This window comes from Oncorhynchus nerka, linkage group LG9a, assembly GCF_034236695.1.
Source record: "Oncorhynchus nerka isolate Pitt River linkage group LG9a, Oner_Uvic_2.0, whole genome shotgun sequence".
NCBI lineage: Eukaryota > Metazoa > Chordata > Actinopteri > Salmoniformes > Salmonidae > Oncorhynchus > Oncorhynchus nerka.
Window position 1 is genome coordinate 30,834,525 of NC_088404.1, and position 24,772 is coordinate 30,859,296.

At 42.1% G+C, this 24,772-nt stretch overlaps 2 protein-coding genes across 4 annotated transcripts; one reads left to right on the forward strand and one right to left on the reverse strand.

Annotated features, from left to right (window-relative positions):
* Positions 1–649: 649 nt before the first annotated feature.
* LOC115134732 (transmembrane protein 60-like) lies at positions 650–4,104 on the forward strand. 3 transcript variants are annotated; one of them, XM_029668922.2, is made up of 2 exons: positions 650–729; positions 1,799–4,104. In XM_029668922.2, exon 2 carries the CDS (start codon positions 1,872–1,874, stop codon positions 2,274–2,276), a length of 405 nt encoding a protein of 134 aa, XP_029524782.1. In that variant the 5' UTR covers positions 650–729; positions 1,799–1,871; the 3' UTR covers positions 2,277–4,104. The 3 variants fall into 3 exon arrangements, with proteins under 3 accessions (XP_029524782.1, XP_029524781.1, XP_029524780.1); XM_029668921.2 differs by lacking the exon at positions 650–729 and adding an exon at positions 740–904; XM_029668920.2 differs by lacking the exon at positions 650–729 and adding an exon at positions 916–1,495.
* Positions 4,105–8,294: 4,190 nt separating this feature from the next.
* On the reverse strand, positions 8,295–23,510 carry LOC115134860 (lysine-specific demethylase RSBN1L-like). Its single transcript, XM_065022474.1, has 8 exons — positions 23,019–23,510; positions 22,625–22,753; positions 21,755–22,437; positions 12,238–12,375; positions 11,959–12,101; positions 11,570–11,737; positions 11,303–11,411; positions 8,295–11,114 (listed from the first exon to the last, which is right to left on the reverse strand). The coding sequence occupies exons 1-8, from the start codon at positions 23,479–23,481 to the stop codon at positions 9,588–9,590; spliced, it is 3,360 nt and encodes a 1,119-aa protein (XP_064878546.1). The 5' UTR covers positions 23,482–23,510; the 3' UTR covers positions 8,295–9,587.
* Between the last annotated feature and the right edge of the window lie 1,262 nt (positions 23,511–24,772).

Sequence of the window (24,772 nt, forward strand, 5' to 3'; positions counted from 1 at the left end):
TTGTGATTGGTTGAGACATATTCTAAACCATACTAAAAAACGTTTAGCGGTAATCCTATGACGCAAAAATCTTGTTTTCCGTTCCATCTGAGAATTCCCTGCGCAGCCAGTGTCCCTTCAGCCCAGCCAATTCATTAACTTGATCTCCACTGTAAAAAACATCTAGACATTATTTCCCCTTGCTTCTAGCCTAACATTTGGTTTGTAACAACCGGGGTTTGTACAAACATTGATGTCTGTCTCTCAACATTTGCAGCATTGTTTCAATATTGAAATTCGATCTACACTGTCCTATTTTGAATTTTTGTATCAGGACTAGAAGGACATATTTTCTCAGCCAGTCGAAATGAATCAACATCATTTTAATGGATATATGCAAAAAAAATGCCAATATAAAAACAGGTCAAACGAAATTAAATGCAGCTACTTTGCTGATATTCTAGCTGCATGGTTTGAATTGACTGTGTTAGCTTTAGTTGGCTGGCTAGCAATGGCTGTTCTTATGCACGACGCAACTAGAGGAGTAAAAATAAATATTTTGCCTTACCCGTGGTATACGGTCTGATATACCACGGCCATACAGGGCTCGAACCACCCAGTTTATAATGGCACAGACACAAAGATTGAGTCCTAACTATCTCTATGGCGTGTTGCTCACACACGTATCTGCCCTCTCATTGGCTAGAATGGTCCCACCTGATCTCGCCTCCTACCGCCTGCCTTCCATCTGTGAGTATAACATGTATTTCCATTGTTAGAGCGGTCACGTCTATCTTGTCAATATAATCAGAGGCAGAGGCGAGGGATAACTGGGCCCAAAAATCTGTATTCTCCAAGCAGGTGGCGTTTTATTCGCTCACTAAGCGAGGAGTTTTTGTATGGAGGTCATTGAGTGTCGAATTTGGTAAACAAAAAATGTAACGGTTTATTTGTTTCGTGTAGTTTCACAATACTTAGGTTGTTACGAGTGTACGGATTTAAGTATACATTTTGAGAGAAAATACTTTATGTCGAAGTTGTGCCTGTTATCGCACTCGTATCTGCCCTCTCATTGGCTAGAAGGGTCCCACCTGATCTTGCCTCCCGGACTTCCTTCCATTTTTGAAGACATTTATTTTCAACGTTAGAGTGGCCAATGGAGTGTCTGGACAATATAATGGCTTATCTGTGATATAATAGACGATATTTCATTTAGTTAATTGACTGAACTAAACCAAGTATGGACAGCGTTTATGTACTTTCCGGTTCCACGTTTTTATTTTCCTTCAATCAGAGGGGTGTTTTGTATGATTGACAAACATCATGAGAATATTTCATCGTAGTGGTTTATAGGAGGGTCCAATTTATTTTCCACTAACTACTCCCGGAAGATAAACCTAAACATTAGAAAATGCTGTAGCCACTTCGTAACAAACTTCCAATAAAAACACAGTATTATTCATGATATGGATTTTACAGATACATTTTTATATCTGTGACAAATCCTCTGATCCAGGTAAGGAGAATGGCTGCCTGTCTCAAATGTCATTTCGGCTTGATTAGATTTGGCTAAATTCGACTAGCTAGCTACCGGTAGTTGCTGAACTATAGCTAGATACGCTAACCAATATATTGTTGTCATTAATTGACTAAGTGGAAATTGTCATATCAAACTAGATTGATCATGATGATGATCCACCATTGCCAGGAAGACAACATTGCTACTCCCTCCTACTACATCCAGTGTAATTCGGCATGTTTAGCAAATATTGTCTTTCATCCTAGTGTGTGTGTGTGTGTGTGTGTGTCCCACCTTCAGGCTCATCTCACGCTTGACCAGAACTTGCCAGTGTCACAGTTAACGTACCCCCTCCAGGCCACCCCTCACTTAAATGAGAATGTCTCTGGCCCAGAGAGTCCTACTGTCATGGACCTTCACCCTCATATTCCTCATCATGCTGGTCCTCAAACTGGACTCCAAGATCCACTGGAACTGGTTCCTCATCTTCCTCCCTGTATGGACATTTGACACCATTCTCATCCTCATGCTGGTGGTGAAGATGGCGGGTCGGTGCAAGCCCGGGTATGACCCACGGGACGACCAGCAGAACCTGCAGCAGAGGGTGTTGTACCTGGTTGCAATGCTGCTGAAACTGGGCTTCTGTCTGACGCTGTGCGCCCGGTTGGAGAGGCTGACGGACATCTGGCTCAGTGTGGTGTGTGTCCCCCTCTGGGCCATGCTGGTCGGGGCCATGGTGGAGCTTGGCTACAATGTCTTTCACTACCGGAGAGACTGAGAGGAGGGAGAAAGATGGAGATTGATTTTATTTACTCAGTCTAAAGACTGCAACTGAGTCTGTAAGGGAGGTGAATGGGAGAGTATTGTAATCCACTGCAGGAGAAACTGAACTGAAAAGGACTGTGATGAAGATAACAAATGGATTGGATTATTTTACTACAGCAGAGACTGAAAGAAGGGGGGTGAAGGGAGATTGTTCCCACTAGTACAGAATGTAAAGACTACTACAATAGAGACCGAGGGGGAGGAGAGAGTAGTGAAATGGCACTAATGACAATGTATTTGACTTTATGATGCTCCTAAATGTAATCTTTATTTCGCCATAGTGATGCATCAAGCAATGTTGCAGCCATGATGGTCTCTGCCAGGGGAACTGAAGTCAAGACTGGGACTATTCCACAGCTGATCCACAGCTGATTTGTTATTGCTCAGCTATAATTAAAAACATTTGCATCTGACTAGGAGCGTGCAGAAACTTTTTCCTGTTTCTTCAGAAAATGTTACGAAAATACATTTACTTGAAGAACAATGCAAATGCAAAGTTTGGTAACTGAATTACATTTTGTGCTGTTTACTGTCATTTTGTTAACAAACTTTTCATTGTTTTTCAAATATATGTGTGGGACTCAGTGGTAATCGACTCAATTGATGCTCCAGTGTATAATTTTTCTGCCTTGTGATATTTGAGACGTGTTGGTTGAGAATTCAGAGAATTCGTAAGCAGACTCGAACCCTTGCTCTCCAGACAGACTGACTGGTCTGTGCATGTGCCTGTGTTATTCTCTGATAACTGGGACCGTTAGGTCCAATGGGTTTATATGTGAACATTGGTATTGATTATGTTTCTTTTAAGTGTGATAGGGATATGTTTTCCCCTGGAGACCATGAAGAAACACACAAATCATAAAATGTCTCTACTTTGCTGAAGTTTTCAAATATCTGCCTGGGTTGGATTGGTGAAAGCAGAATGACTGATTATACAACAGTAGGTCCCTGCATTCATTTATCCAATCACATGCAGATCAGTGACTACCTCAAAGAAGGGAGAAGGTGTACATTTTCTATGGTTTGGAACATGGCTCAGTGTGATATGAAGTGAATTATATAACTGGTAATCTGACCCAATCCAGAGAGTATGGAGGGGGGGATTGCCTGCCCTCCGGGGTGTTGTGTAAGAGGTCTTGGTGACTCGGGACAGGACTTGTACTGTTACTGGGTCGTTCCACAAAATGAGTGCCTTTTGCGTTCCTTTGATATTTTAAGTAGACATTTTAAAAGCCTGAAATTAAGACTGTTATATTCAATGAAGTTCCCTTTAATATAGACCACAGAGAATTAAATAAATCAGATTTTTTTATTTGAATAAAGACTTGCTAAAGTGCCAAAATTCAGCATTTTTACATGTCCCTCTGTGACTTCCAGGAAGATTTTAACCCACTTTTCCCCAAAATCTCAAGTTTTTACCATCGTTGTAAAGCCCTAATTAGGGAGTGAACATTATTTAAAATAACGGTTACATGGAGAAAAGCGGACCTCACTGCAGCAAAATATATTTGACATAAACCCTCCCTGAACGCTGAAAAAAAAAATGGCCCTATACCAAAAATAATAATTAAAACAAAGTGGATAGCAGAGAACATGTCTACAGTGCCTTCATAAAGTATTCACACCCCTTGACCTTTTCCACATTTTATGTTACAACCTGATTTTAAAATGGATTAAACATGGATGTTTTGGTCACTGGCCTAAACAATATTCCATTAATGTCAAAGTGGAATTGTGTTTGTAATTGTTTTTACAAATTAATAAAACATTGAAAGCAGAAATGTCTTGAGTCAATAAGTATTCAACCCCTTTGATTTTTGAATGAATACCTAATCTCTGTACCCCACACAGAATGATCTGTAAGGTCCCTCAGTCGAGCAGTGAATTCCAAACACAGATTCAAGCACAAAGACCAGGGAGGTTTCTCAATGCCTCGCAAAGAATGGCACCTATTGGTAGACGGGTAAAACTAAAAAAAGCAGACATTATATATACCTTTGAGAATGAAGTTATTAATTACACTTTGGGTGGTGTATCAATACACCCAGTCACTACAAAGATACAGGCCTCCTTCCTAACTCATTTGCCAGAGAGGAAGGAAACTGATCAGTGATTTTACCATGAGGCCAATGGTGACTGTAAAACAGTTAGAGTTTTGTCTTTGATAGTAGAAAACTGAGGATGGATCAACATTTTATTTACTCCACAATACTAACCTAATTGACAGTGGGAAAAGGAAGCTTGTGCAGAATAAAAATATTCCAAAATATGCATCCTGTTTGCAACAAGGCACTAAAGTGATACTGCAGAAAATGTGGCAAAGCAATTCACTTTTTGTCCTGAATACAAAGTGTTATGTTTGGGGCAAACCCAATATAACACATTACTGAGTCCTACTCTCCATATTTTCAAGCATAGTGGTGGCTGCATCATGTATGCTTGTAATCGTTAAGGACTGTGGAGTTCTTCAGGATAAAAAAATAAATGGAATGGAGCTAAGAACAGGCTAAATCCTATAGGTAAACCTGGTTCAGTCTGCTTTCCACTGGGAGAGGAATTCACCTTTCAGCAGGACAATAACCTAAAACACAAGGCCAAATCTACGCTGGAGTTGCTTACCAAGAAGACAGTGAATGTTTCTAGGTTGAGTTACAGTTTTTACTTAAATCTACTTGAAAATGTATGGCAAGACCTGAAGTCTAAGCAATAATCAACAACATATTTGACAGAGCTTGAAGAATTTTGAAAAGAATAATGGGCAAATATTGCACAATCCAGGTGTGGAATGCCACTTAGAGACTTACCCAGAAAGACTCAGCTGTAATCGCTGCCAATGGTGCTTCTACAAAGTATTGACTCAGTGATGTGAGTACTTATGTAAATGACATATTTTTGTATTTAATTTTCAATAAATTTGGAAAAATGTCTAAAAACATGTTTTCACTTTGTCATTATCGGGTACTGTGTGAAGATGCGTGAGAAAAACAACAACATTTAATTAACTTTGAATTCAGGCTGTAACACAACAAAATGTGGAATAAGTCAAGGGTTATGAATACTTTCTGAAGGCACTGTAGATATGGAGTTTTACAAACTGTTCTTTGTCCTGTAAGCATTACATGGCAACGCCAGAATTTTGATATCAGAAGGTTGTGGGTTCACAGAGCACTGTGGACAAGAGTAGTGGTGGAAAAATATTTTTTTTATAGTAAAAGCATTGCATGAATATATCATCGTTTTTGCAGGTCAGAGAAAAAAATAGCAGTTCATAAACATTTATGCAATTCTACGTCATTTTACATATTAGCAGAATATTTTTTAATACCACACAAATGACCAAAATCACAGGCCAAGAACGGACATAGGCCTATGTGTACATATTTTCATATTTCTCCAATGCCAAATCAGTATGTCTTGTTTGCAACAAAACTGTCCCTGTTTGCAAATAATTTAATCGGAGTCGTCGTTAAGCATGGTACTTTCAAAAGTTAGGCTGACCTTTCCACCCCAGACAAAGTAGGCCTACCGATGTAGAAAAATCTAAGCTTTAACTTCTGGCTACTCTTCTTCCGTGGCTTTAACCCAACGAGAGACGGTCACAAGTGTGTCCATAAAAAACATTCTATTGTACAGAAAGTGAATAGCCTAATCAATTGATAGTAACAGAATTAGATTACTTCCCAAGCAAAGTTATTTTTGGTCTCCTCTGCTGTAGAAGGTTGTATCTCAGTGTCTGAATGTCAAAGAAACTATGCCCCGACGAATTGAGGCTGTTCTGAGGGAAAAAGGGGGAAGGTGTTCCTAATGTTTTGTATACACAGTGTATAGCCTAATAAGCAACTAATTCTAAAACATTGAAAAATATTGACATTTTATCAATTACAAATGACATGACCTTCCCCTAAGCTATATTAAAAAAATACTTAACCCTCCCCTTGACTGAAATTGAAAAAAGCGTAACCCTCTCCCATTTCCCTCCAGGTAACCATTCTGTACTTAATATAGTATTGAGATGGTAAAACGTGTCATTCATTAAGTTGAACATTTCGTCTTAATGACAGAATGTTACAATTTGGTGAAATCAATGTTTTTTTTCACAAATTACACATCTCAAAAGGCACCAAATTGGTGGAATGATTCCTACTGTTACTGACAACCACAGAATCAGGGATAGAAAGGGATCTATAATCATATTAACGCCATGTTGTCTTCTGTGATATTTTGTTGTTTGTTATAGCAGAGTTTCTCAATATATTCCTGTGGCACACCCAGGAGGGTGCATGTTATTTTGCTTTAGTCCAGCACCAACACACCTGATTCGACTAAGAAAGGAATCATCTAGCCATATGAGCTGAATAAGGCTAATGCTGGGTTCAAACCAAACTGTGCATCCCTTTAGAGTCCCACGGGAATGGATTGAGAAACATCGGCTGGGGTGTGCCTGGTTTGACAACACTTCTTAGAACATTCCTTAATATTCTACCTGTAACGGGCTACGGCCAAACTCATACTCCTGAACATAGATGAAATCGTATAGAGCCTATGATGTAGATCAACTCAAGTCAACTATTTTCGGACAAGTTTGTCTGCCAAAAGACGGACCATTTGTGCCTTTTTTGTCAGTGAATCACCATCCGTTGTCATTCACCGGGGAACAGATGACTCCCATTGAAAAAGCATCCGAAATTCTCAGACACAAAATCCCATTGTCGGCAGCCTTACACCTATCAGGTTCCATCAGACCTGCAGACACTGAAGGGGATCTTGGATGTTCCCGGCCATTGCTTTGTCTGTTGGGCCCATGTTATGTGTTGGGAGTTTCACTTTAAATGTACGGTGAGCTCCAAAAGTTTTGGGACAGTGACACAATTTGTTGTTGATTTGGCTCTGTACTCCAGCACTTTGGATTTTAAATGATACAATGACTACGATATTAAAGTGCAGACTGTCCACTTTAACCAGAGAGAATTTTCACATTGGGTCAACCATTTAGAAATTCCAGCACTTTTTGTACGTAGTCCCCCCATTTTAGGGGACCAAAAGTATTGGGACAAAATTCACTTATATGTAGTCAAAGTATAGTATTTTGTCCCATAGTCCTAGCACGCAATGACTACATCAAGCTTGTGACTCTACAAATTTGTTGGATGCATTTGCTGTTTGTTTTAGATAATTTTGTGCCCAATAGAAATGAATGGTAAATATTGTCATTTTGGAGTCCCTTTTATTGTAAATAAGAATAGAATATGTTCCTAAACACCTCTACATTCATGTTGATTCTGCCATGATTACAGACAATCCTGAATCAATCGTGAATAATGATAAAAGTTAAGACCCACAAATATTATACCTCCAAGGCATGCTAACCTCTCACCATGACAGTAAGGTTAGCATTTTGCAGGGGTATGATATTTGTGCGTCTAACTTTCTTTTTGCTAGACTTTTTACTGCGGCGCCATCCGCGTAGCGAAACAGAATGTAAGCGAGCAAGATTTACGGTTGGTTGTACAAGGTTAAAGGGCAATTCTGCCACTTTTCAACCGCATATTCATAATCTACAGCATCAAACCAGTGTCTACATATGTGAAAACAGCACATTTCTATGGTATGTGGTTAAAAAGATAAGGGGGAAAAATGATTCTCTGTGACAACACAGGGTAGGGTTGAGTTTCTAGCCCAAGCGAGTGTATTTTCTCGCTACCCAAATCACCAAAAAAACTCATAACTTTTCAACTTGATCTTTTTTTCCAACAAAACATAGAAATGCAACGTTTTTGCATATGTTGATGCTGGAGATAATGAAAATTAGGTTGAAAAGTGGTGGAATTGCCCTTTAACAGACACGTGCATTAAAAATCAAACTACACTAGTTTGATGATTGGTGGATTCAGTGAGTGTGTGTGATCAGAGCTGGGGTCAATTCAGTTTTCAACTTGGTCAGATGAGAATGCGCACAATGAATAAGAGGCCATTGTAATATTAGGAACCTTTTATTGAGAGGTTCTGGTCAAAGTATAAATCACACTACCAAGTCTTAATTTTAGGAATAAAAGGTATTTACAAGAGTTTCTCACATACATCTGAACAAAAAAAATACATAAAATGATAAATAAGTTCTATGGAAAATAAAACTTGTCTTACAAAAAATATATGCATTTCTGTATACATTTTCTCACATCAGTACTAGTACATCCATACTGTACAGATTCGGTACGTATCATTTACAGCCCTGTATTGAATCATACATGTAAGCCTGGTCCAAAAACAACCCCTAGCTCTGAGCCCTTCTGTGTTGGCAGAACTGAAGTGCCTGGATAGGTATAAGGAACGCGGTAGAAGCTCCCCATAGCATACAGGCAGACTAGTTCTCTATTTAAAATAGACGCCTATCCCCTACTACCCGCTTCTGTATAGTCTAGTGTAGACTAAGGAAATTCTGTCTAGATGGGGAACCATATTGCCAAAGTACACCAATCTGGTCCTGTCAGATCTGCAAACTTCAAAGTAGGAAAGGCTAGGAGAAGACAAAGGAACCAAGGGGCTGTTTTGGGACTGAGTTGTATAGTACCTAGAGTAGGTGCTTTAAGAGAATAGTGTAGCTAAGTAGTGCACAGGTCACAACGGTTTTCATATAAAGAACCTACTACGTACATTCACTAACAAACGTAAAGTGAGCTACTTAGCGTAAATTCTTACTTTAGCCCTCTTCGGATGCTATGAAATGCATCCGTCCTCAGATCTGATGCTGACATGACTATTGGTATTAGCTACGTGGTGGAACATTTGCGTTTACCTACCCAACTGTGTTAGATCAGTGATTACTTCAAGGAATGGAGGAAAGAAAAGGATTTTCAAAGTTTTCAAAACAGGGTTAGGTCCCAGATCTGTATGTGCTTTAGCCAATTCAACTCTGTATATGTACTATGGCATGACAATGATAGTATGGCTGAAGCAGCAACAGATCTGGGAGCAGACTAAGTAAGAGAGAGAAAACTACACATTCATAATAAAAAGGCTTTCTGCTGTGCGTGTGTGGTGTGTGGTTTCATGGGGTGTTTTAGGGAGTGCTGCGGCCGTGTGTCCTGGAAAGGAACTGTAGGTTTGGTCTGTGTTGTGTCCTTTACTTTTGGTCCTTTAGAGGGTGCTAGCGTCCGGCTCTCGGACTTGGAGAGAGCACCTCGACAGTCGCTGTGGTGGTGAGACTTGTCTGTCAGGGAGAGGGGTGGGGCTTGAAATGCCTCCATAGGCTTAAAGAGGTCAAAGGTTACAAGCGTCCGTGGGGGTTTGTGGTCTGAGGGGGGGCAGCTAGGGGCAGGGGCGGTTTCTTCCTTTCCTCCTTATGGTTGACCCCTCTATCCCTCTTCCCCTCCTTCTTTACATGAGACGATGTGTTTCTAGAAGTGACAGCCTTTCCATCCTCCTCTCTCCCTGGCTTGGTGTGTGAAGTGTGTATGGATGGGTTACCCTCTTTCCCCTCCCTGTAACCATTTCTCTCCTTCTTTCCATGTGAGGGTTTATGTCCATGTGTGCTGCTCTCTCTGCCCTCCTCTCTCTCTAGCCGTGTGTGAGACTGTGTCTGTGTACTACTACCACCTCTGTCCCGGTCTCGTTCCTTTTTGATTTGAGGTTGTGTCTTTGAGGCTGTGTCTGCCTCTCTCATTCCCTTCTCCTCCCTCTGGGCATGTTGGGATGGATGTGTGTGTTTCCTCTCCTCATCCTCCTTTTTCCTAATGGGTGGAGATGTCTGTGTTTGTGTGGTGCTTTCCATCACACTCTCATCTTTCCCCTTCACCTTCTCTCCATCTTTCCCTCTCTCCCTTTCTCTGTCCTTATCTTTAACCCTCTCTTTCTTATCTTTCTCTCGCTCCTCTTTCACTTTCTCCTTCTCTTTATCCTTCACCCTCTCTACTTTCTCCTTCATCCTCTCCACTTTCTCCTTATCTTTCGCCCTCTCCTCTTTCTCCCTCTCTTTTCCATCTTTCTCCAAATCTTTCCCCTTCCCTTTCTTGACTGGTGGTGTTTGTGAGGCTGTGCTACCATCCTTTCCCCTCTCTCTTTCTTTCTGGACTTGTGGAGGTGTCCTGTGGTGTCTTTCTTCCTCCTCTCTCTTTATCCCAGCATGCTGTGATGCCTTCGAGAGTTCCATATCTTCTCCATCTCTCTCTCCCTCCATCTGCACTTGTGGTGCCATCTGTGTGGATGTGCTGACATCTCTTGCTCCTTTTCTCTCCATCTCTTCTATCTTGTGATGCTCGTCAACCTCCTTTCTCTCCTTGACTTCCAGTAGTGTCTCTGTGAGTGGGTTTCCTTCCACTCTCTCCTCCTTGACCAAAGGTGATGTCAGTGTAGGTGTACAGCCTCCTCTCTCCCCTCCCTTCTCTTCCTCGGTGTCATCTTCCTCCTTGCAAACTAGTGGCGGCTCCAGTACGGGTGTCCGTTCTCCTCCCTCTTCCTTTTCCTCAGTCTTCACCTGCGTCCGTGGCTGTGTAAGAGTGTCCTCCTCTTTCCCCCACTCCTCCTCACTCTCCTCTGTTTCTTCCTCCTCCTCCTCTATGACTTGACTTGTTGCCCTTGTAGAAGTACAGCTCTCCTCCTCCCTCTCTTGGTCCAGGTGGTATTGTCTGAGGCGGATGTGCCAGGCCAGGCTGCAGACAGCAGACACAGTCTTGAACTGGTGCACCACTCCCCTGGGGATGAAGTAGATGTCGTCGTGGTAGAGTTGGATACGGGCGTAGCGGATGCCCTCTCTCCTTAGCTGGTTCAGCTTGGCATCATCTATCCACTGCACACACTACGGAGTGGGAGGAAAGGAGAATGGGAGGGAGAGGAGAGTAGGAGGGAGGCGAGGAGAATGGGAGGAGGGAGAGGAAAAGACAGTAGAGGAGATTATTTTGTTGGTTAAAGCAACCATTCACACACAATCATTGGTTAATAATCTGTTCTAAGGATCCATGTAGAATCCATTGATCTCAGACGTACCTGTGAGAGGGGTGGTTCGTACAGGTCTAGCTGGAGCCTCTGGACCACCTCTGGGAAATCTCCAGCGTGGAAACACACCACGTCTTTGGTTACCCTGGCAGGAGCATCACTACAGAGAGAGACAGTGGAGAGGGAGAGACTGTCATAAAGAGGAACTCCGGTGTGTGTACACACACACACACACAACCCCCTTCCCTACCATCCCCACCTACACACACACACACACACACACAAGGTCAGGGCTACAGAGACCAGATGTGTACCCACCCCTCTCCGCAGCGCACGGCCTTGAGCACCCCCACGGCGGCGGTGGTCTGTCTCTCGAAGCCCTGTCCGATGTGGTCGGCGTGGGCTCTGGTCCGGTCCTCAAATAGCATCTCCCTGGGCTCGCTGGCCCGCGGCAGGTACTGCAGGTTCTTGATCTCATTGGTCGACCTGGAACAGAGGGAAATGTAAATGCATTTTTAAAGCAAAAACTAAATGCCATAGGATGTGGCATGAGGATACCACAGACTGCTTCATTAAATTTAATGTCTTATGTCATGTTGGTGGCTTGCTGCAATGACTTGGTTCTTGTCCCTAGCAAACTTAGACCTACAGCAATCTTCTCACAATGGTGGACAAACAACAATGCCAAACAAAATCAAGCAATGTACCTCTTTCTCTTGAAGGGGGACTTTGGAATGTCAGCCACAGGGATCATCTGTTCCCCTGGTCTGACCCACATGATGGGTCCGTCGTCACTCTCTGTGGGGCTCCGCAGGCGCAGGCTGGAGAACGTGCCCCAGGGCAGGGTACGCTGGGACCACACACATAAGCTCATTTACTGGTATATATTTATTTATTTTATTTAAGTTTAAACAAAAGTAGAATAGCACAGTGCTGATGAAATTACACAAACACTGTCTATGTAAAGACACACACTCTAAACCAACCTCTAGGAAGGGAGATTCCTCCAGCATGTTGATGAACTCGGGGAAGTAGTCTCCCACCTCCTCGTCTACGGCCCCCACCAGGCTGACCTGCCGCATGGCCCCAGCACGGTACGTCCCCTGGGAGTAGGTACGCTTCACCTGGGGGCAGAGACACGGGAGAAACAGGTTAGAATATTTTTGCATTACCATGATTATGTAGCTTGTGACATTCTGCTTCATAAATGTCCAAAATATATTTTTTTTAAACTTAGCTGCTGACATGAAACATATTTTGGGATTGTATCAACAGTGGCCTAATAAAAATAAAAACCAAAAGATAGTTTGAGTGTATTTTCCCTTTAAGACAGAGGCTATAAGTTGGAAGCATATTGACCAATCATTCATTAGCTAAATACACTGCTCAAAAAAATAAAGGGAATACTTAAACAACACAATGTAACTCCAAGTCAATCACACTTCTGTGAAATCAAACTGTCCACTTAGGAAGCAACACTGATTGACAATAGACAACAGGTAGAAATTATAGGCATTTAGCAAGACACCCCCAATAAAGGAGTGGTTCTGCAGGTGGGGACCACAGACCACTTCTCAGTTCCTATACTTCCTGGCTGATGTTTTGGTCACTTTTGAATGCTGGTTGGTGCTTTCACTCTAGTGGTAGCATGAGACGGAGTCTACAACCCACACAAGTGGCTCAGGTAGTGCAGCTCATCCAGGATGGCGAATCAATGCGAGATGTGGCAAGAAGGTTTGCTGTGTCTGTCAGCGTAGTGACCAGAGCATGGAGGCGCTACCAGGAGACAGGCCAGTACATCAGGAGACATGGAGGAGGCCGTAGGAGGGCAACAACCCAGCAGCAGGAACGCTACCTCCGCCTTTGTGCAAGGAGGAGCAGGAGGAGCACTGCCAGAGCCCTGCAAAATGACCTCCAGTAGGCCACAAATGTGCATGTGTCTGCTCAAACGGTCAGAAACAGACTCCATGAGGGTAGTATGAGGGCCCGACGTCCACAGGTGGGGGTTGCGCTTACAGCCCATCCACCAACGGATGCTTTAGTCCAGGTCTGAGAGGAGATCCCTCAGGAGACCATCCGCCACCTCATCAGGAGCATGCCCAGGCATTGTAGGGAGGTCATACAGGCACATGGAGGCAACACACACTACTGAGCCTCATTTGGACTTGTTTTAAGGACATTACATCAAAGTTGGATCAGTCTGTAGAGTGGTTTTCCACAATTTTGAGCGCGACTCCAAATCCAGACCTCCATGGGTTGATCAATTTGATTTCCATTGATCGATTTTGTTGTCAGCACATTCAACTATGTAAAGAAAAAAGTATTTAATAAGAATATTTTCATTCATTCAGATCTAGGATGTGTTATTTTAGTGTTCCCTTAATTTTTTTGAGCAGTGTATAAGGCTAACACTGCATTGAATGTATTACCTGAAAGAGTTAGGCTAGGACATCTTGAACAGGATCATCTATTTTCGATGCAATTTAAATGGAATTTATAGAGAAACACAGTGCTTCCGTGTGCAGTGATTTAAAGCAACGATATTCCAGTGATAGGCTGCAAAAAAAACAAGGTGACCCGAGAAACCCAAATGAAGATGTGTAAATTAGATGCGAATTCAGATATATTAGTCCTAATAGTAATGTAGCATAGGCTATGCTGCAGCAAATGTATCGGCCACAAGACAAAAAGTTACAGCAGATGAGATACTAGCATTGTGAACTGCGCTCCATACTGAGATGCCACGTCTGTACCCACCCTAAACGTTGGTGATTGATCATGAAGATACCAGAGCAGAGAATGATCATGAAGATACCAGAGCAGAGAAGACAGTAGAGAATCCAGATGTATCATTTAAGATAACAGTTCCATTTCACGTGGTGCTGTTAATTCCTAGAAATAATGTATTATAATTTACTCTAAGTTATTTATCCTAGGGAGTGGGTTTTGGCTGTAAATCTAAGTACACAGCCAGAAGAGGACTGGCCACCCCACATATGCTCTCTCTAATTCTCTCTTTCTTTCTCTCTCTCGGAGGACCTGAGCCCTAGGACCATGCCCCAGGACTACCTGACATGATGACTCCTTGCTGTCCCCAGTCCACCTGACCGTGCTGCTGCTCCAGTTTCAACTGTTCTGCCTTATTATTATTTCGACCATGCTGGTCATTTATGAACATTTGAACATCTTGGCCACGTTCTGTTATAATCTCCACCCGGCACAGCCAGAAGAGGACTGGCCACCCCACATAGCCTGGTTCCTCTCTAGGTTTCTTCCTAGGTTTTGGCCTTTCTAGGGAGTTTTTCCTAGCCACCGTGCTTCTACACCGGCATTGCTTGCTGTTTGGGGTTTTAGGCTGGGTTTCTGTACCGCACTTTGAGATATCAGCTGATGTACGAAGGGCTATATAAATACATTTGATTTGATTATTAGCTTCACGACATACTATGGAACACCGTTTGGGTATTTGCGTGTCAAAAAAGATTTCACCATATTTTTAAATCCTTTGTTTTCCACAACAGAGCATGGCCTCATGTCTGCACTGATAAGCATCCCAATAGATTTGGTGATGGCTTTAGTGCAGTCTGATTCTGCAGCAAAGGGCTGCTTAAATGCCACGGTGAGAAGTTGTTGTCTCTTGGCTGAGTTGGCTCCTGTCACTGACACACCAGGTTGATCACGCTTTAAATGTGTGGCCATGCCCAATGTATTTCCATGGTCATGTGGCTTTCTTGTGATACAATGCCTACACACCGTAATGGTGTTGTCCACCACCCTTCTTCCGTCATCATATTTGACAGGGAAGCCAAAATGCTCCCATACATGAGACAAATGAAGCGGGAGGCTTTTCCAGTTCTTTAGCTCCTCCACTAGCCATGGCTGTCACTGCTCTTTAGTCTTCTTTGCTTTTTGCAACGCAAGCATCCAGGATTGATTCAACATGCCCCGTTCATGTGAACAGTACACACAACTGCTTTTAAAAAATTATCAAATCAACCTTCAGGCTTCAGGGTAAAACACAGCACGCATCTGTCTTGTCTATCTTTTCACTGCAACTTTGCATGGAGATTTAGGGAATTACTACTTTAAAAAGTAACAGCGGTAGTAAAACTGTATTTCACACTATGATGGTTAAACTTTGCAATTGATCCGCGGTTCACATGCATGCTAAACCGTGGGGGGTGATCCGTACGGATCAACTACGGTCCGTTACACCACTAATAGTCACTTTAATAACTTTAGCTTCATGTACATATTACTTCAACGAACCGGTGCCCCCACACATAAACTCTGTACCGGTACACCCCCCCTATATAGTCTCACTATTGTTATTTTACTGCTGCTCTTTAATTACTTGTTACTTTTATTTCTTATTCTTATCCATTATTTTTTAACTGCATTGTTGGTTAAGGGTTCATAAGTAAGCATTTCACTGTTTTATCCTGCACATGTGACTAATCAAATTTGATTTGATTTGACATATAGTTGCAAGAAAAGGTTTGTGAACCCTTTGGAATTACCTGGATTTCTGCATTGATTACTCAAAATGTGGTCTGATCTTCATCTAAGTCACAATAATAGACAAACACAATCTGACTAAACTAATAACACACAAACAGTTGTACTTTTCACATTTCTATTGAAGACATTGAGTAATGATTCACAATGCAGAATGGAAAAAGTGAGTGAACCTCTGTGTTAACGACTTCTCCAAAAGCTATATGGAGCCAGGTGTTTCAATTAAGATGAGATTGGAGGTGTGGGTTGCACAGGTGCCCTGTCCTTTAAATAAAGGCACACAAAGCCTGGTTACTGACAAATCTGTTCTTCTCCAGAAAGATTGGTTAGTGTGAACCATGCCTCGATCCCAACAACTTTCACAGAGCCTTAGAAGACGCATTATAGAGATGCACGAAGCTGAAAAGGGTAACAAAAGCATTGCTAAAGACCTTGGTGTTCATCAATCCACGGTAAGACAAACCGTCTACAAATGGAAAAGATTTAGGACGGTTGCTACTCTCCCTAGGAGTGGGTCTCCTGCAAAGATCACTCCAAGAGCAAAAAAGGGCAATCATGAAAGAGGTGAGAAATAACCAAAGGGTAACAGAAAAAGACTTTCAGAAAACTCTACAAACAATGGAAATCTGTGTTCATGTGTCCACTATCAGAAAAACACTGAACAACAATGGTGTTCATGAAAGGCCACAACGAAGGAAACCACTGCTGTCTAAAAAAAAACATTGCGGCACGTCTCAGGTTTGCCCAAGACCGACCACCTAGATGTTTCACATCACTTCTGGGAAAATGTGCTGTGGACAGATGAGAAAAAAATTGAACTTTTTGGGAAAAAGCCACAACGCTATGTGTGGAGGAAAAAGGGCACTGCACACCAACACCTCATCCCAACTGTGAAGCATGGTGGAGGGAGCATCATGGTTTGGGGCTGCTTTGCTGCCTCAGGGCCTGGACCCCTTGCAATTATTGAGGGAACAATGAATTCAAAAGTGTATCAAGACATTTTGTAGGAGAATGTCAGAGGAGCAATATATGACTTCAAGCTTAAGAGAGGTTGGGTGATGCAACAACACAATGACCCAAAGCACAAAAGTAAATCAACTAAAGAATGGCTGAAAAGGAAGAAAATTTGTGTTTTGGAATGGCCAAGTCAGAGTCCTGACCTTAAACCAATTGAAATGCTGTGGCGTGACCTGAAGAGGGCTGTGCAATAAAGACAACCCAGAAATATTGATGAACTGAAACAGATTTGAGGGTAGGAATTAGGGACGCACAATATATCAGCGAACATATCGTAATTGGCCGATATTAAATAAAAATGCCAACATTGATATCGGCACAATGTCTAGTTTAACGCTGATGTGAAAAACCAATGTCAAAGCTGACGTGCATACCTATATAACGTAGGTACATGACGTAATGACATCACGTAAAACACAGCATTCCTAACCTAGCCCACAATGTTTGCTATGTGGATCGAACAGTCAACAAGCCGAGCAGTCATTTGTGGGTGATGTTGGTTTTCACGACTGGTTGAGCACTGGTACATACTAACGTTACCAAGTGCACTATTGTTCAGATGTTGCCCTACCGGAGTTACACAGTAATAGCGCCACCGCTATTAGCTTCACGACATACTATGGGTCCCCTTTGGGTCTTTGCGTGTCAAAAAAGATATGACAAATAACACTATTTGACAATAAATCAAATCAAATTTTATTTGTCACATACACATGGTTAGCAGATGTTAATGCGAGTGTAGCGAAATGCTACACTCGCACTATTTGGCGCGTTAAATAAGCTTTCAATTTGACACGTCAAATAACACAGATTGTGTGTTCTGAATTTGCAAGCCAAGTGCGACCACTACTATCAGTAGCACTGTCAAAGCTGTACAAAAAAGTCTGCAAACAAGCAAACACCGGCCAAGAACGATGTGTTTACAATACCGCGTTGGTAATAAAGCATAATTTATTTGACCGCAACTTCTGGGGTAGCTAGCTTTATTTAGCTTGGTACCTAGCTAACACCAATACAACCAGCCTGAAAACAACGACCAGTAGAACCTGCAGTCATTTTCACTATTCTTAGCAATGACATAGGAATCATTGTAAGTAAATATTAGCTAGGTATCCACTTGTTGTTCGCCTATTGAAATTTTACTTTAGTTCATGAAAATTAATAGCTAGCCAGCTACTTAACCTTGTAGCCCAGAGCTAACGTTATAAGCAGCCAGCTAGCTTCATCTGGCTAGTGAGACTCGACCTGACCAGGTCATGTGTTGTGAAGCTAACCAGAAGAAGAATTAGGCATAATAGTGCAATTTGCACTCTGCCTTTCAAAATACAAGTACCTCTTTGAAAGTGATGCAGAAGGTTACAATTAGTGGAATCATGCCATATTTATACTAGATAACGTTAAACAAGGTAGGAATGTGAAGCAATAAAATTGGGTATCAGTCTACTCGGTGACACCATCAGAACACAACTGTGAAGAGTTCACGCAAATATTAGCGTTGCAGCTCTTATCGCGGAACTGTGACTGTGTGAAACCACCTCCCCAGTCAGCCTATTGTGTGTGTTGACATTCATATTGCACTGTACAGCTTTACCTAAGGATTGGGGATCAATGAAATGGGGTAACAGTCTACTCAATACCCAAGCTATTTTTTCCCAACGTTATCCTCAGAGTTATCAGACTTCAAAACATCCACACAGTATTGTTTTTCCTCTGGAATAGTGTTCAACAGAACAAGTTGACAATAAATGTGTTTCAATTCACAGTTGTTTCAGGGTCCCACAATAAGAGCTATGATGCACTGAGTAGACTGATACCCCATGTCATTGATCCACAATCCATAGGTAAAAAGTACAGTGAAATAGGTATGCCCCACAATGCAATTGTAAAGTATAATAGATTGTGTGATTTCAACAGATTGTCAAATTAACAAATGATTGTCTTTTGTTGAGTTTATATAACATTCCAATCTCATTTAGCATGATCTATTCAATTATGGCATAATTCTACTATTTGTATTCATTTGCATCACTGTCAATGACACTTTTAATTTGAAGGCTAACCTCAAAGTCCACTATTGTGGCTAATCCTTATTGTGGCTAGCGTCACATAGATGGGTCCCACCACCATTAATCAAATAATAAATTAGGGTTATTTTAGATTACACCTAGCTATATAGCTGTAGTGTGTGTAACCTTCATTTAACTAGGCAAGTCAGTTAAGAACAAAATCTTATTTACAATGACGGCCTACCCCAGCCAAACCTGGACGACGCTGGGCCAATTGTATGCTGCCCTATGGGACTCCCAATCACGTCCGGATGTGATACAGCCTGGAATCGAACCAGGGACTGTAGTGATGCCTCTTGCACTGAGATGCAGTGCCTTAGACTGCTGCATCCGTGTGTGTCAACTATTTAACTGTACTAGAATGCTTGAAAGGGCGCAAAAATGGTAAATATCGGTATTGGATTATCGGATATCTGTATCGTCCAAAAATGTCATATCGGTGCATCACTAGTAGGAATGATTCAAAATTCCTCAACTTTGTGCAAGTCCTATAAGCAGCTACAGGAAACGTTTTGTGGAGGTTGTTATTAAAGGAAGATCTACAAGTTACTAAATTCAAGGGTTCACTTTTTCCAGCCTGCACTGTGAATGATTACTCAATGTCTTCAATAAGAATGTGTGTCATTAGTTTAGTCAGATTGTGTTTGTCTATTATTGTGACTTGGATGAAGATCAGACCACATTTTATGAGAAATCAATGCAGAAATCCAAGTAATTCCAAAGTGTTCAAACTTTTTCTTGCAACTGTAGGTTGTAATATGGTTATGGGTCGGGGGGCTTGGCTTCCCCAGTGATTTTACCCACGCACCGCTACTGCCTATTTGTTGTTTATCAACTACGTGGAAATTCCCACACCCAATTTGTGAATAAGTACAAGTAGCCTTTGTCATTCTTCGGAGGTGAAACCTAAACTCGCTAGGACAGGAAATGACATTTAAATAGCAGCAGGAACTTCCTCTGGAGGGTACTTTAAAACCCTTAAACTAAAATGTGTGCCCCCACGGGAATCTAATTAACATAAAAGAGATTCCCATCAAAATCCATCTGTTTAAGCTAGAAATATCCGTTTTGTTTTTGCATAGGCTGTGTCTCAATCCATCACATTCGCCGATATCGCCCTTCTGTATCTGCAGTGAAAGGTGGCAGAGCTAGAGTGGTGTTTGTCAGATCATGAGAAATCCCGAAAAAGTCTGTAGCGTTCGAACGGGTTGGCCTACAAACTATTATGAAAACACTATTGAAAGATGAGACTCATGAATAGGATGGTGCTCTCTGTTTTGCACAAGATTCATCTGAAGGCCCCTGGTACCATACCAGTATGGAGATAGTTTAGTGCCTAAAAAATAAGGGGATAAATACATGTACAAATAAAAATTGTTTCCTGATCTTAATTTATCTCAGATATAGGACAGACACTTCAGAATGAACTTCCTTTTGATTTTTTGGGGGACTATCGGTTGTTCCATATAGTAAATCCGCCATTCAATAAGTTTCTATTGGCTAATCGCAATAATACCAAATTCAATGTTTCATGCAACCATTTATTTTTTAAAATTTTATATATATACCTTAAGGGGTCTTAAAATTCTAAATCAAATAGCAAAGTAATCGTTGGTATCACAATCTTAAAACAATTCCATATGTTAGCTTAGAACCCCCCCCCCCCCCCCCGGTTTAGACAGGGCTTAGATTCTAGAGGGTTATTAAACACTGCCCTCTCACCATTCTGTTTACAAATCTCCACTGACCTCACATATCAACCATCTTTAACCTCTCACCAGCCTTACCTCAGGAGGCCTGACGCCGCATGCAAATACAAACAGGAAAACACCTCAAATGCGCAATTTGATTGTGTTCTTGTTTGTCATGTGTAAGCCCAGTCCCACAGTCATCCAACCACTATTACTCAGGCTTTATTTTGGAGATTACATTTACAACTGTACTTTTTAAAGCCCAATTTAACTCATGCTTCTCTGCCAGATATCACTGAGTTGGTACATGCCACTGTAATGATAAAAGCTTTGTTTACCTAACCCGGTGTACATCTCATGCAGACGTGTGATAGTGTCTGCTAGTAGAGACAACTCTGAAACCTGTGCAAGCTCTGTAACAAAACAAACTGCTGCCGTGTGTTTATTCTTAATTGTAAAACTGGAACTTGGAGGGAATGACCTCGTAAGGTTAAAACGTGAGGAACTCAAACATCTGTGGTCATTCAGATTTGCTACTTTTTATCCCACTCACACAGTGAGTAGTCATGTAATTGATCAAGGGAATTCATCTAGCCATACATTAATATTGAGAAAATGTTTTGAATAAATAATTAATTCATACCAGCAACATCTAGCAGTAGCAAGTGTCTGTCTTATGCCCCAATTCACATAGCTAATGGCAACCGAAGCCCACTAATAATCCTTTAACACGCTGCAATGTTTGTTCACATGATAGAATCACATTAAGTAGTAAGTGATAGCCTTTCATCTTCAGCATCGCTGAATGCTCAACCATGTGGTGTCTCACATAGAGAGCAGTAGACCTGTCAAACTATCTGCAGGGAGGAAGGAAACAGGGTTGCTAGGATACAGAACTAAGAGTCCCTGGTCGAGGGGAAATATAAATGCAGATTCTGAAAGTAAACAAAAACACATAGAGAAGAGTGAAGGAGTCACTATCAGAACCTACTGAAGAGTCAAGTAGTCACACTAGCAAAACCTACTTAAGAGTCTAGGTGTCACACTAGCAGAGCCTAGTGAAGAGTCAATGATTTACATTAGTAGAACCTAGGGAAGAGTCATGCACTTCAAAGTCACACATATACATCAGCACCAGTGTGTGTAAGTGGCTGGTACTGAGGTGGTGATTCTTTAGGATGATTATAAAGCATTCTCATCCATCCACTGACCTGAGTGTGGAAGTTGGCCATGGTGGTTGTCTCTATATCCTTCTTCCCCAGCACCTCCATCTTGACCGGCGCGTTGGGGAACTTGTAGGAGAAGTAGTCCAGAAAGTCTGGTAGGTAGGAGGCTGCTCCATGGATGATGCCCATGACGTAGTGGGCCGCTTCAGCTTGGTCCTCGCTGAATGACAGGGTGACAAATTCCTGGGCGAAGCGCTGCATCTCGGCCGGGGAGAGACAAGCCAGCTGCTGGCAGTAGGCGTGGGCCACCGAGGCTCCTCCGTTGGCCTGCTGCTCCACGTGGATCAGACGGCCAAACTCCAGCCCTGACATGCCCTGGGACTGGGCACTGTGGAGGGGGGAGCCGTAGCCCAACCTCTCCCTGACCATGGAGGTAGTGGAGGTGGACACGGAGGTAGTAGTGGTGGTGCTGGAAGGATCCTGATGGGGACTTGGGAAGGTGTGGAAGAAACTGTTATTGGTGTTGTAGTTACTCCTGTCTGGTGTGTTGAGCAGGTCCGGCAGGTCCACAGACATACCAGAACACACCGTCTGACTGGAGCGGTGGTACATCTTGGGACGGCTGCGTCTTTCCCTCTCACAGTCTTTGTGCTTCTTTTTCTTCTTTTTCTTTAGCTTTTTCAAGAGGAGCTCGTCCTCCGAGTTTACTTTAGGCTTCTCTGTTGATTCTGCAAGGAAGAGAAGACAGTGTAAACCAACAGGTGTAAATAAGATGTGTGCATGACCTACCTACTTCACAGCTTTTGACTCAATTTATTATGAGGGAAGCTAAAACAGTGTGAACACCTGCCAACTTGGCATTGAATCTACATGATTTCACCATTATTTATTTTTATATTTATTTTTAATCCATACCGTTCAGGGGAGATTTCACCTCTCCATTCTCCCTCTCATTCGCAACCATAACTTGGTGGTTCTTCTTCTCCCTGTCCCTCTCTTTATCGCTCTCCTTTTTCTTCTCTCTCTCATCTTTGCCAGTGTGGTCTAAAATACAGAAATTGAATACAGTTTAAGTAACAAACACATTGATTCTGAACCATCAACATTTAATTAAACTTAATCTCAACTGTAGGCCTTTCTGTCAATCAGTGGTATAATAATATACTGGGCCTAGTAGCATTATGTAGGCCTACTGTACAGTAGCACTGCTTAACTAATCCTTTCAGCTGGCTTTAGTTATTTCAAACCTAGTTTTCATGACTTTTTACATTCCATCTGTGATTCAAAAGACTGACAATGTTGACCCTACCACACGCTGTATCACCGTTCTCCGTCTTTGTATGGCAACTCTCAGGGTTCACTTTCTCCATGAGTGAACTCTGCGTTTTAGCGCTCTTCTCCTTTTCCTTGTGGCGTTTCTCATTCGGTTTCTTGACTTTCGCAGGAGAGGCGAGAAAGTTGCTGATCTTGAAGATCTTTCGTGTGAGAGCTGGCGCGGTGGAGTTGCTCGGCTTGGCCGGGCCGAAACTCCATTTCGCTGGGCTTCCATAACTCTGCTTCCCGTTGTGTTTTTCCCCTGCACACACTAAGTCCCCGTTCAATTTATTGTGTTTCAAACTCTTCTCCTCGATTCGGACTTTCTTTGGCGGTGGAGGGTAGACATCATTGGAAGACTGTAGTCGACTCTCTGGCGGTATTTTGGGTACCAAGGGGTTTGGGGGATTTGTTTTGCCATTAGCTGAGAAATGCATGGAACCTACGGACTCGGCCATCTTGGAAGTTTCTATTTTTTACACTCACACGTAGCTGCTGCGTGACTGAGAGACAGGGGAGGGGCGGTCCCTTGTGTAGTACGTCAGAAGACAAGAAGCGGGGGGTGAAAACAGTAAACACTGTTGTTTACATGTTGCAAGCGGGAAAATCGAGCTATCATTTATACAATTTACACTATGCACAATGTAAATCAACTACATTCTTACAATGCATTTATATAATGGACAATGTCACTGTAACGGTATCTCAATGTGGGAGATATACTCAAGATAGTGAAATAAATGAGGACATTAGAATATTTTTTAAATAACTAGGCAAGTCTGTTAAAAACAAATTCTTATTTACAATGACGGCCTACCCCAGCCAAATCCCAACCCGGACGCTGGGCCATTTTTACGCCACCCTATGGGACTCCCAAACACAGCCGGCTGGAATTGAACCAGGGTCTGTAGTGACACCTCTAGCACTGAGATGCAGTGTATTAAACCTCTGCGCCACAAAGATGTGAGTATTTGTATTTATTAAGTATCCCCTAGTAGCTACTATTCCTGAGGTCCAGCAACATTAAGGAAGTTATACATTAAAAAAAAATATTACATGACATTACATTTCACTTTATCCAATACATTTAGTGTGTTCCCTAAGGCCACTATTCCACTATCACATATTTACAATACAACATCTATGTGTACGTGTGTAGAGTGTGTGTCTTATGTGTATGTGTGTCTCTGCCTGTGCCTGTGTGTGTGTCTCTTCAAAGTCCCTGCTGTTCCATAAGGTGTATTTTAATCCATTTTTTTTATCTGATTCTACTGCTTGCATTAGTTACCTGATGTGGAATAGAGTTCCATGTAGCATTACATTACATTACATTTAAGTCATTTAGCAGACGCTCTTATCCAGAGCGACTTACCATGGCTCTATGTAGTACTGTGCACCTCTCATAGTCTGTTCTTTACTTGGGGATTGTGGGGTATGCATGGGTGTCCAAGCTGTGTGCTAGTAGTTTAGCAGACACCTTGGTGGATTCAGCATGTCAACACTTCTTACAAAAACAAGTAGTGATGAAGTCAATCTCTCCTCCACTTTGAGCCATGGGAGATTTACGTGCATATTATTAATGTTAACTCTCCATGTACATTTAAGGGCCAGCCGTGCTGCCCTGTTCTGAGCCAGTTGTAATTTTCGGAGGTCTCTCTTTGTGGCACCTGATCACAAGACTGAACAGTAGACCAGGTGCGACAAAACTAGAGCCTGTAGTAACTACCTTGTTGATAGTGTTGTTAAAAA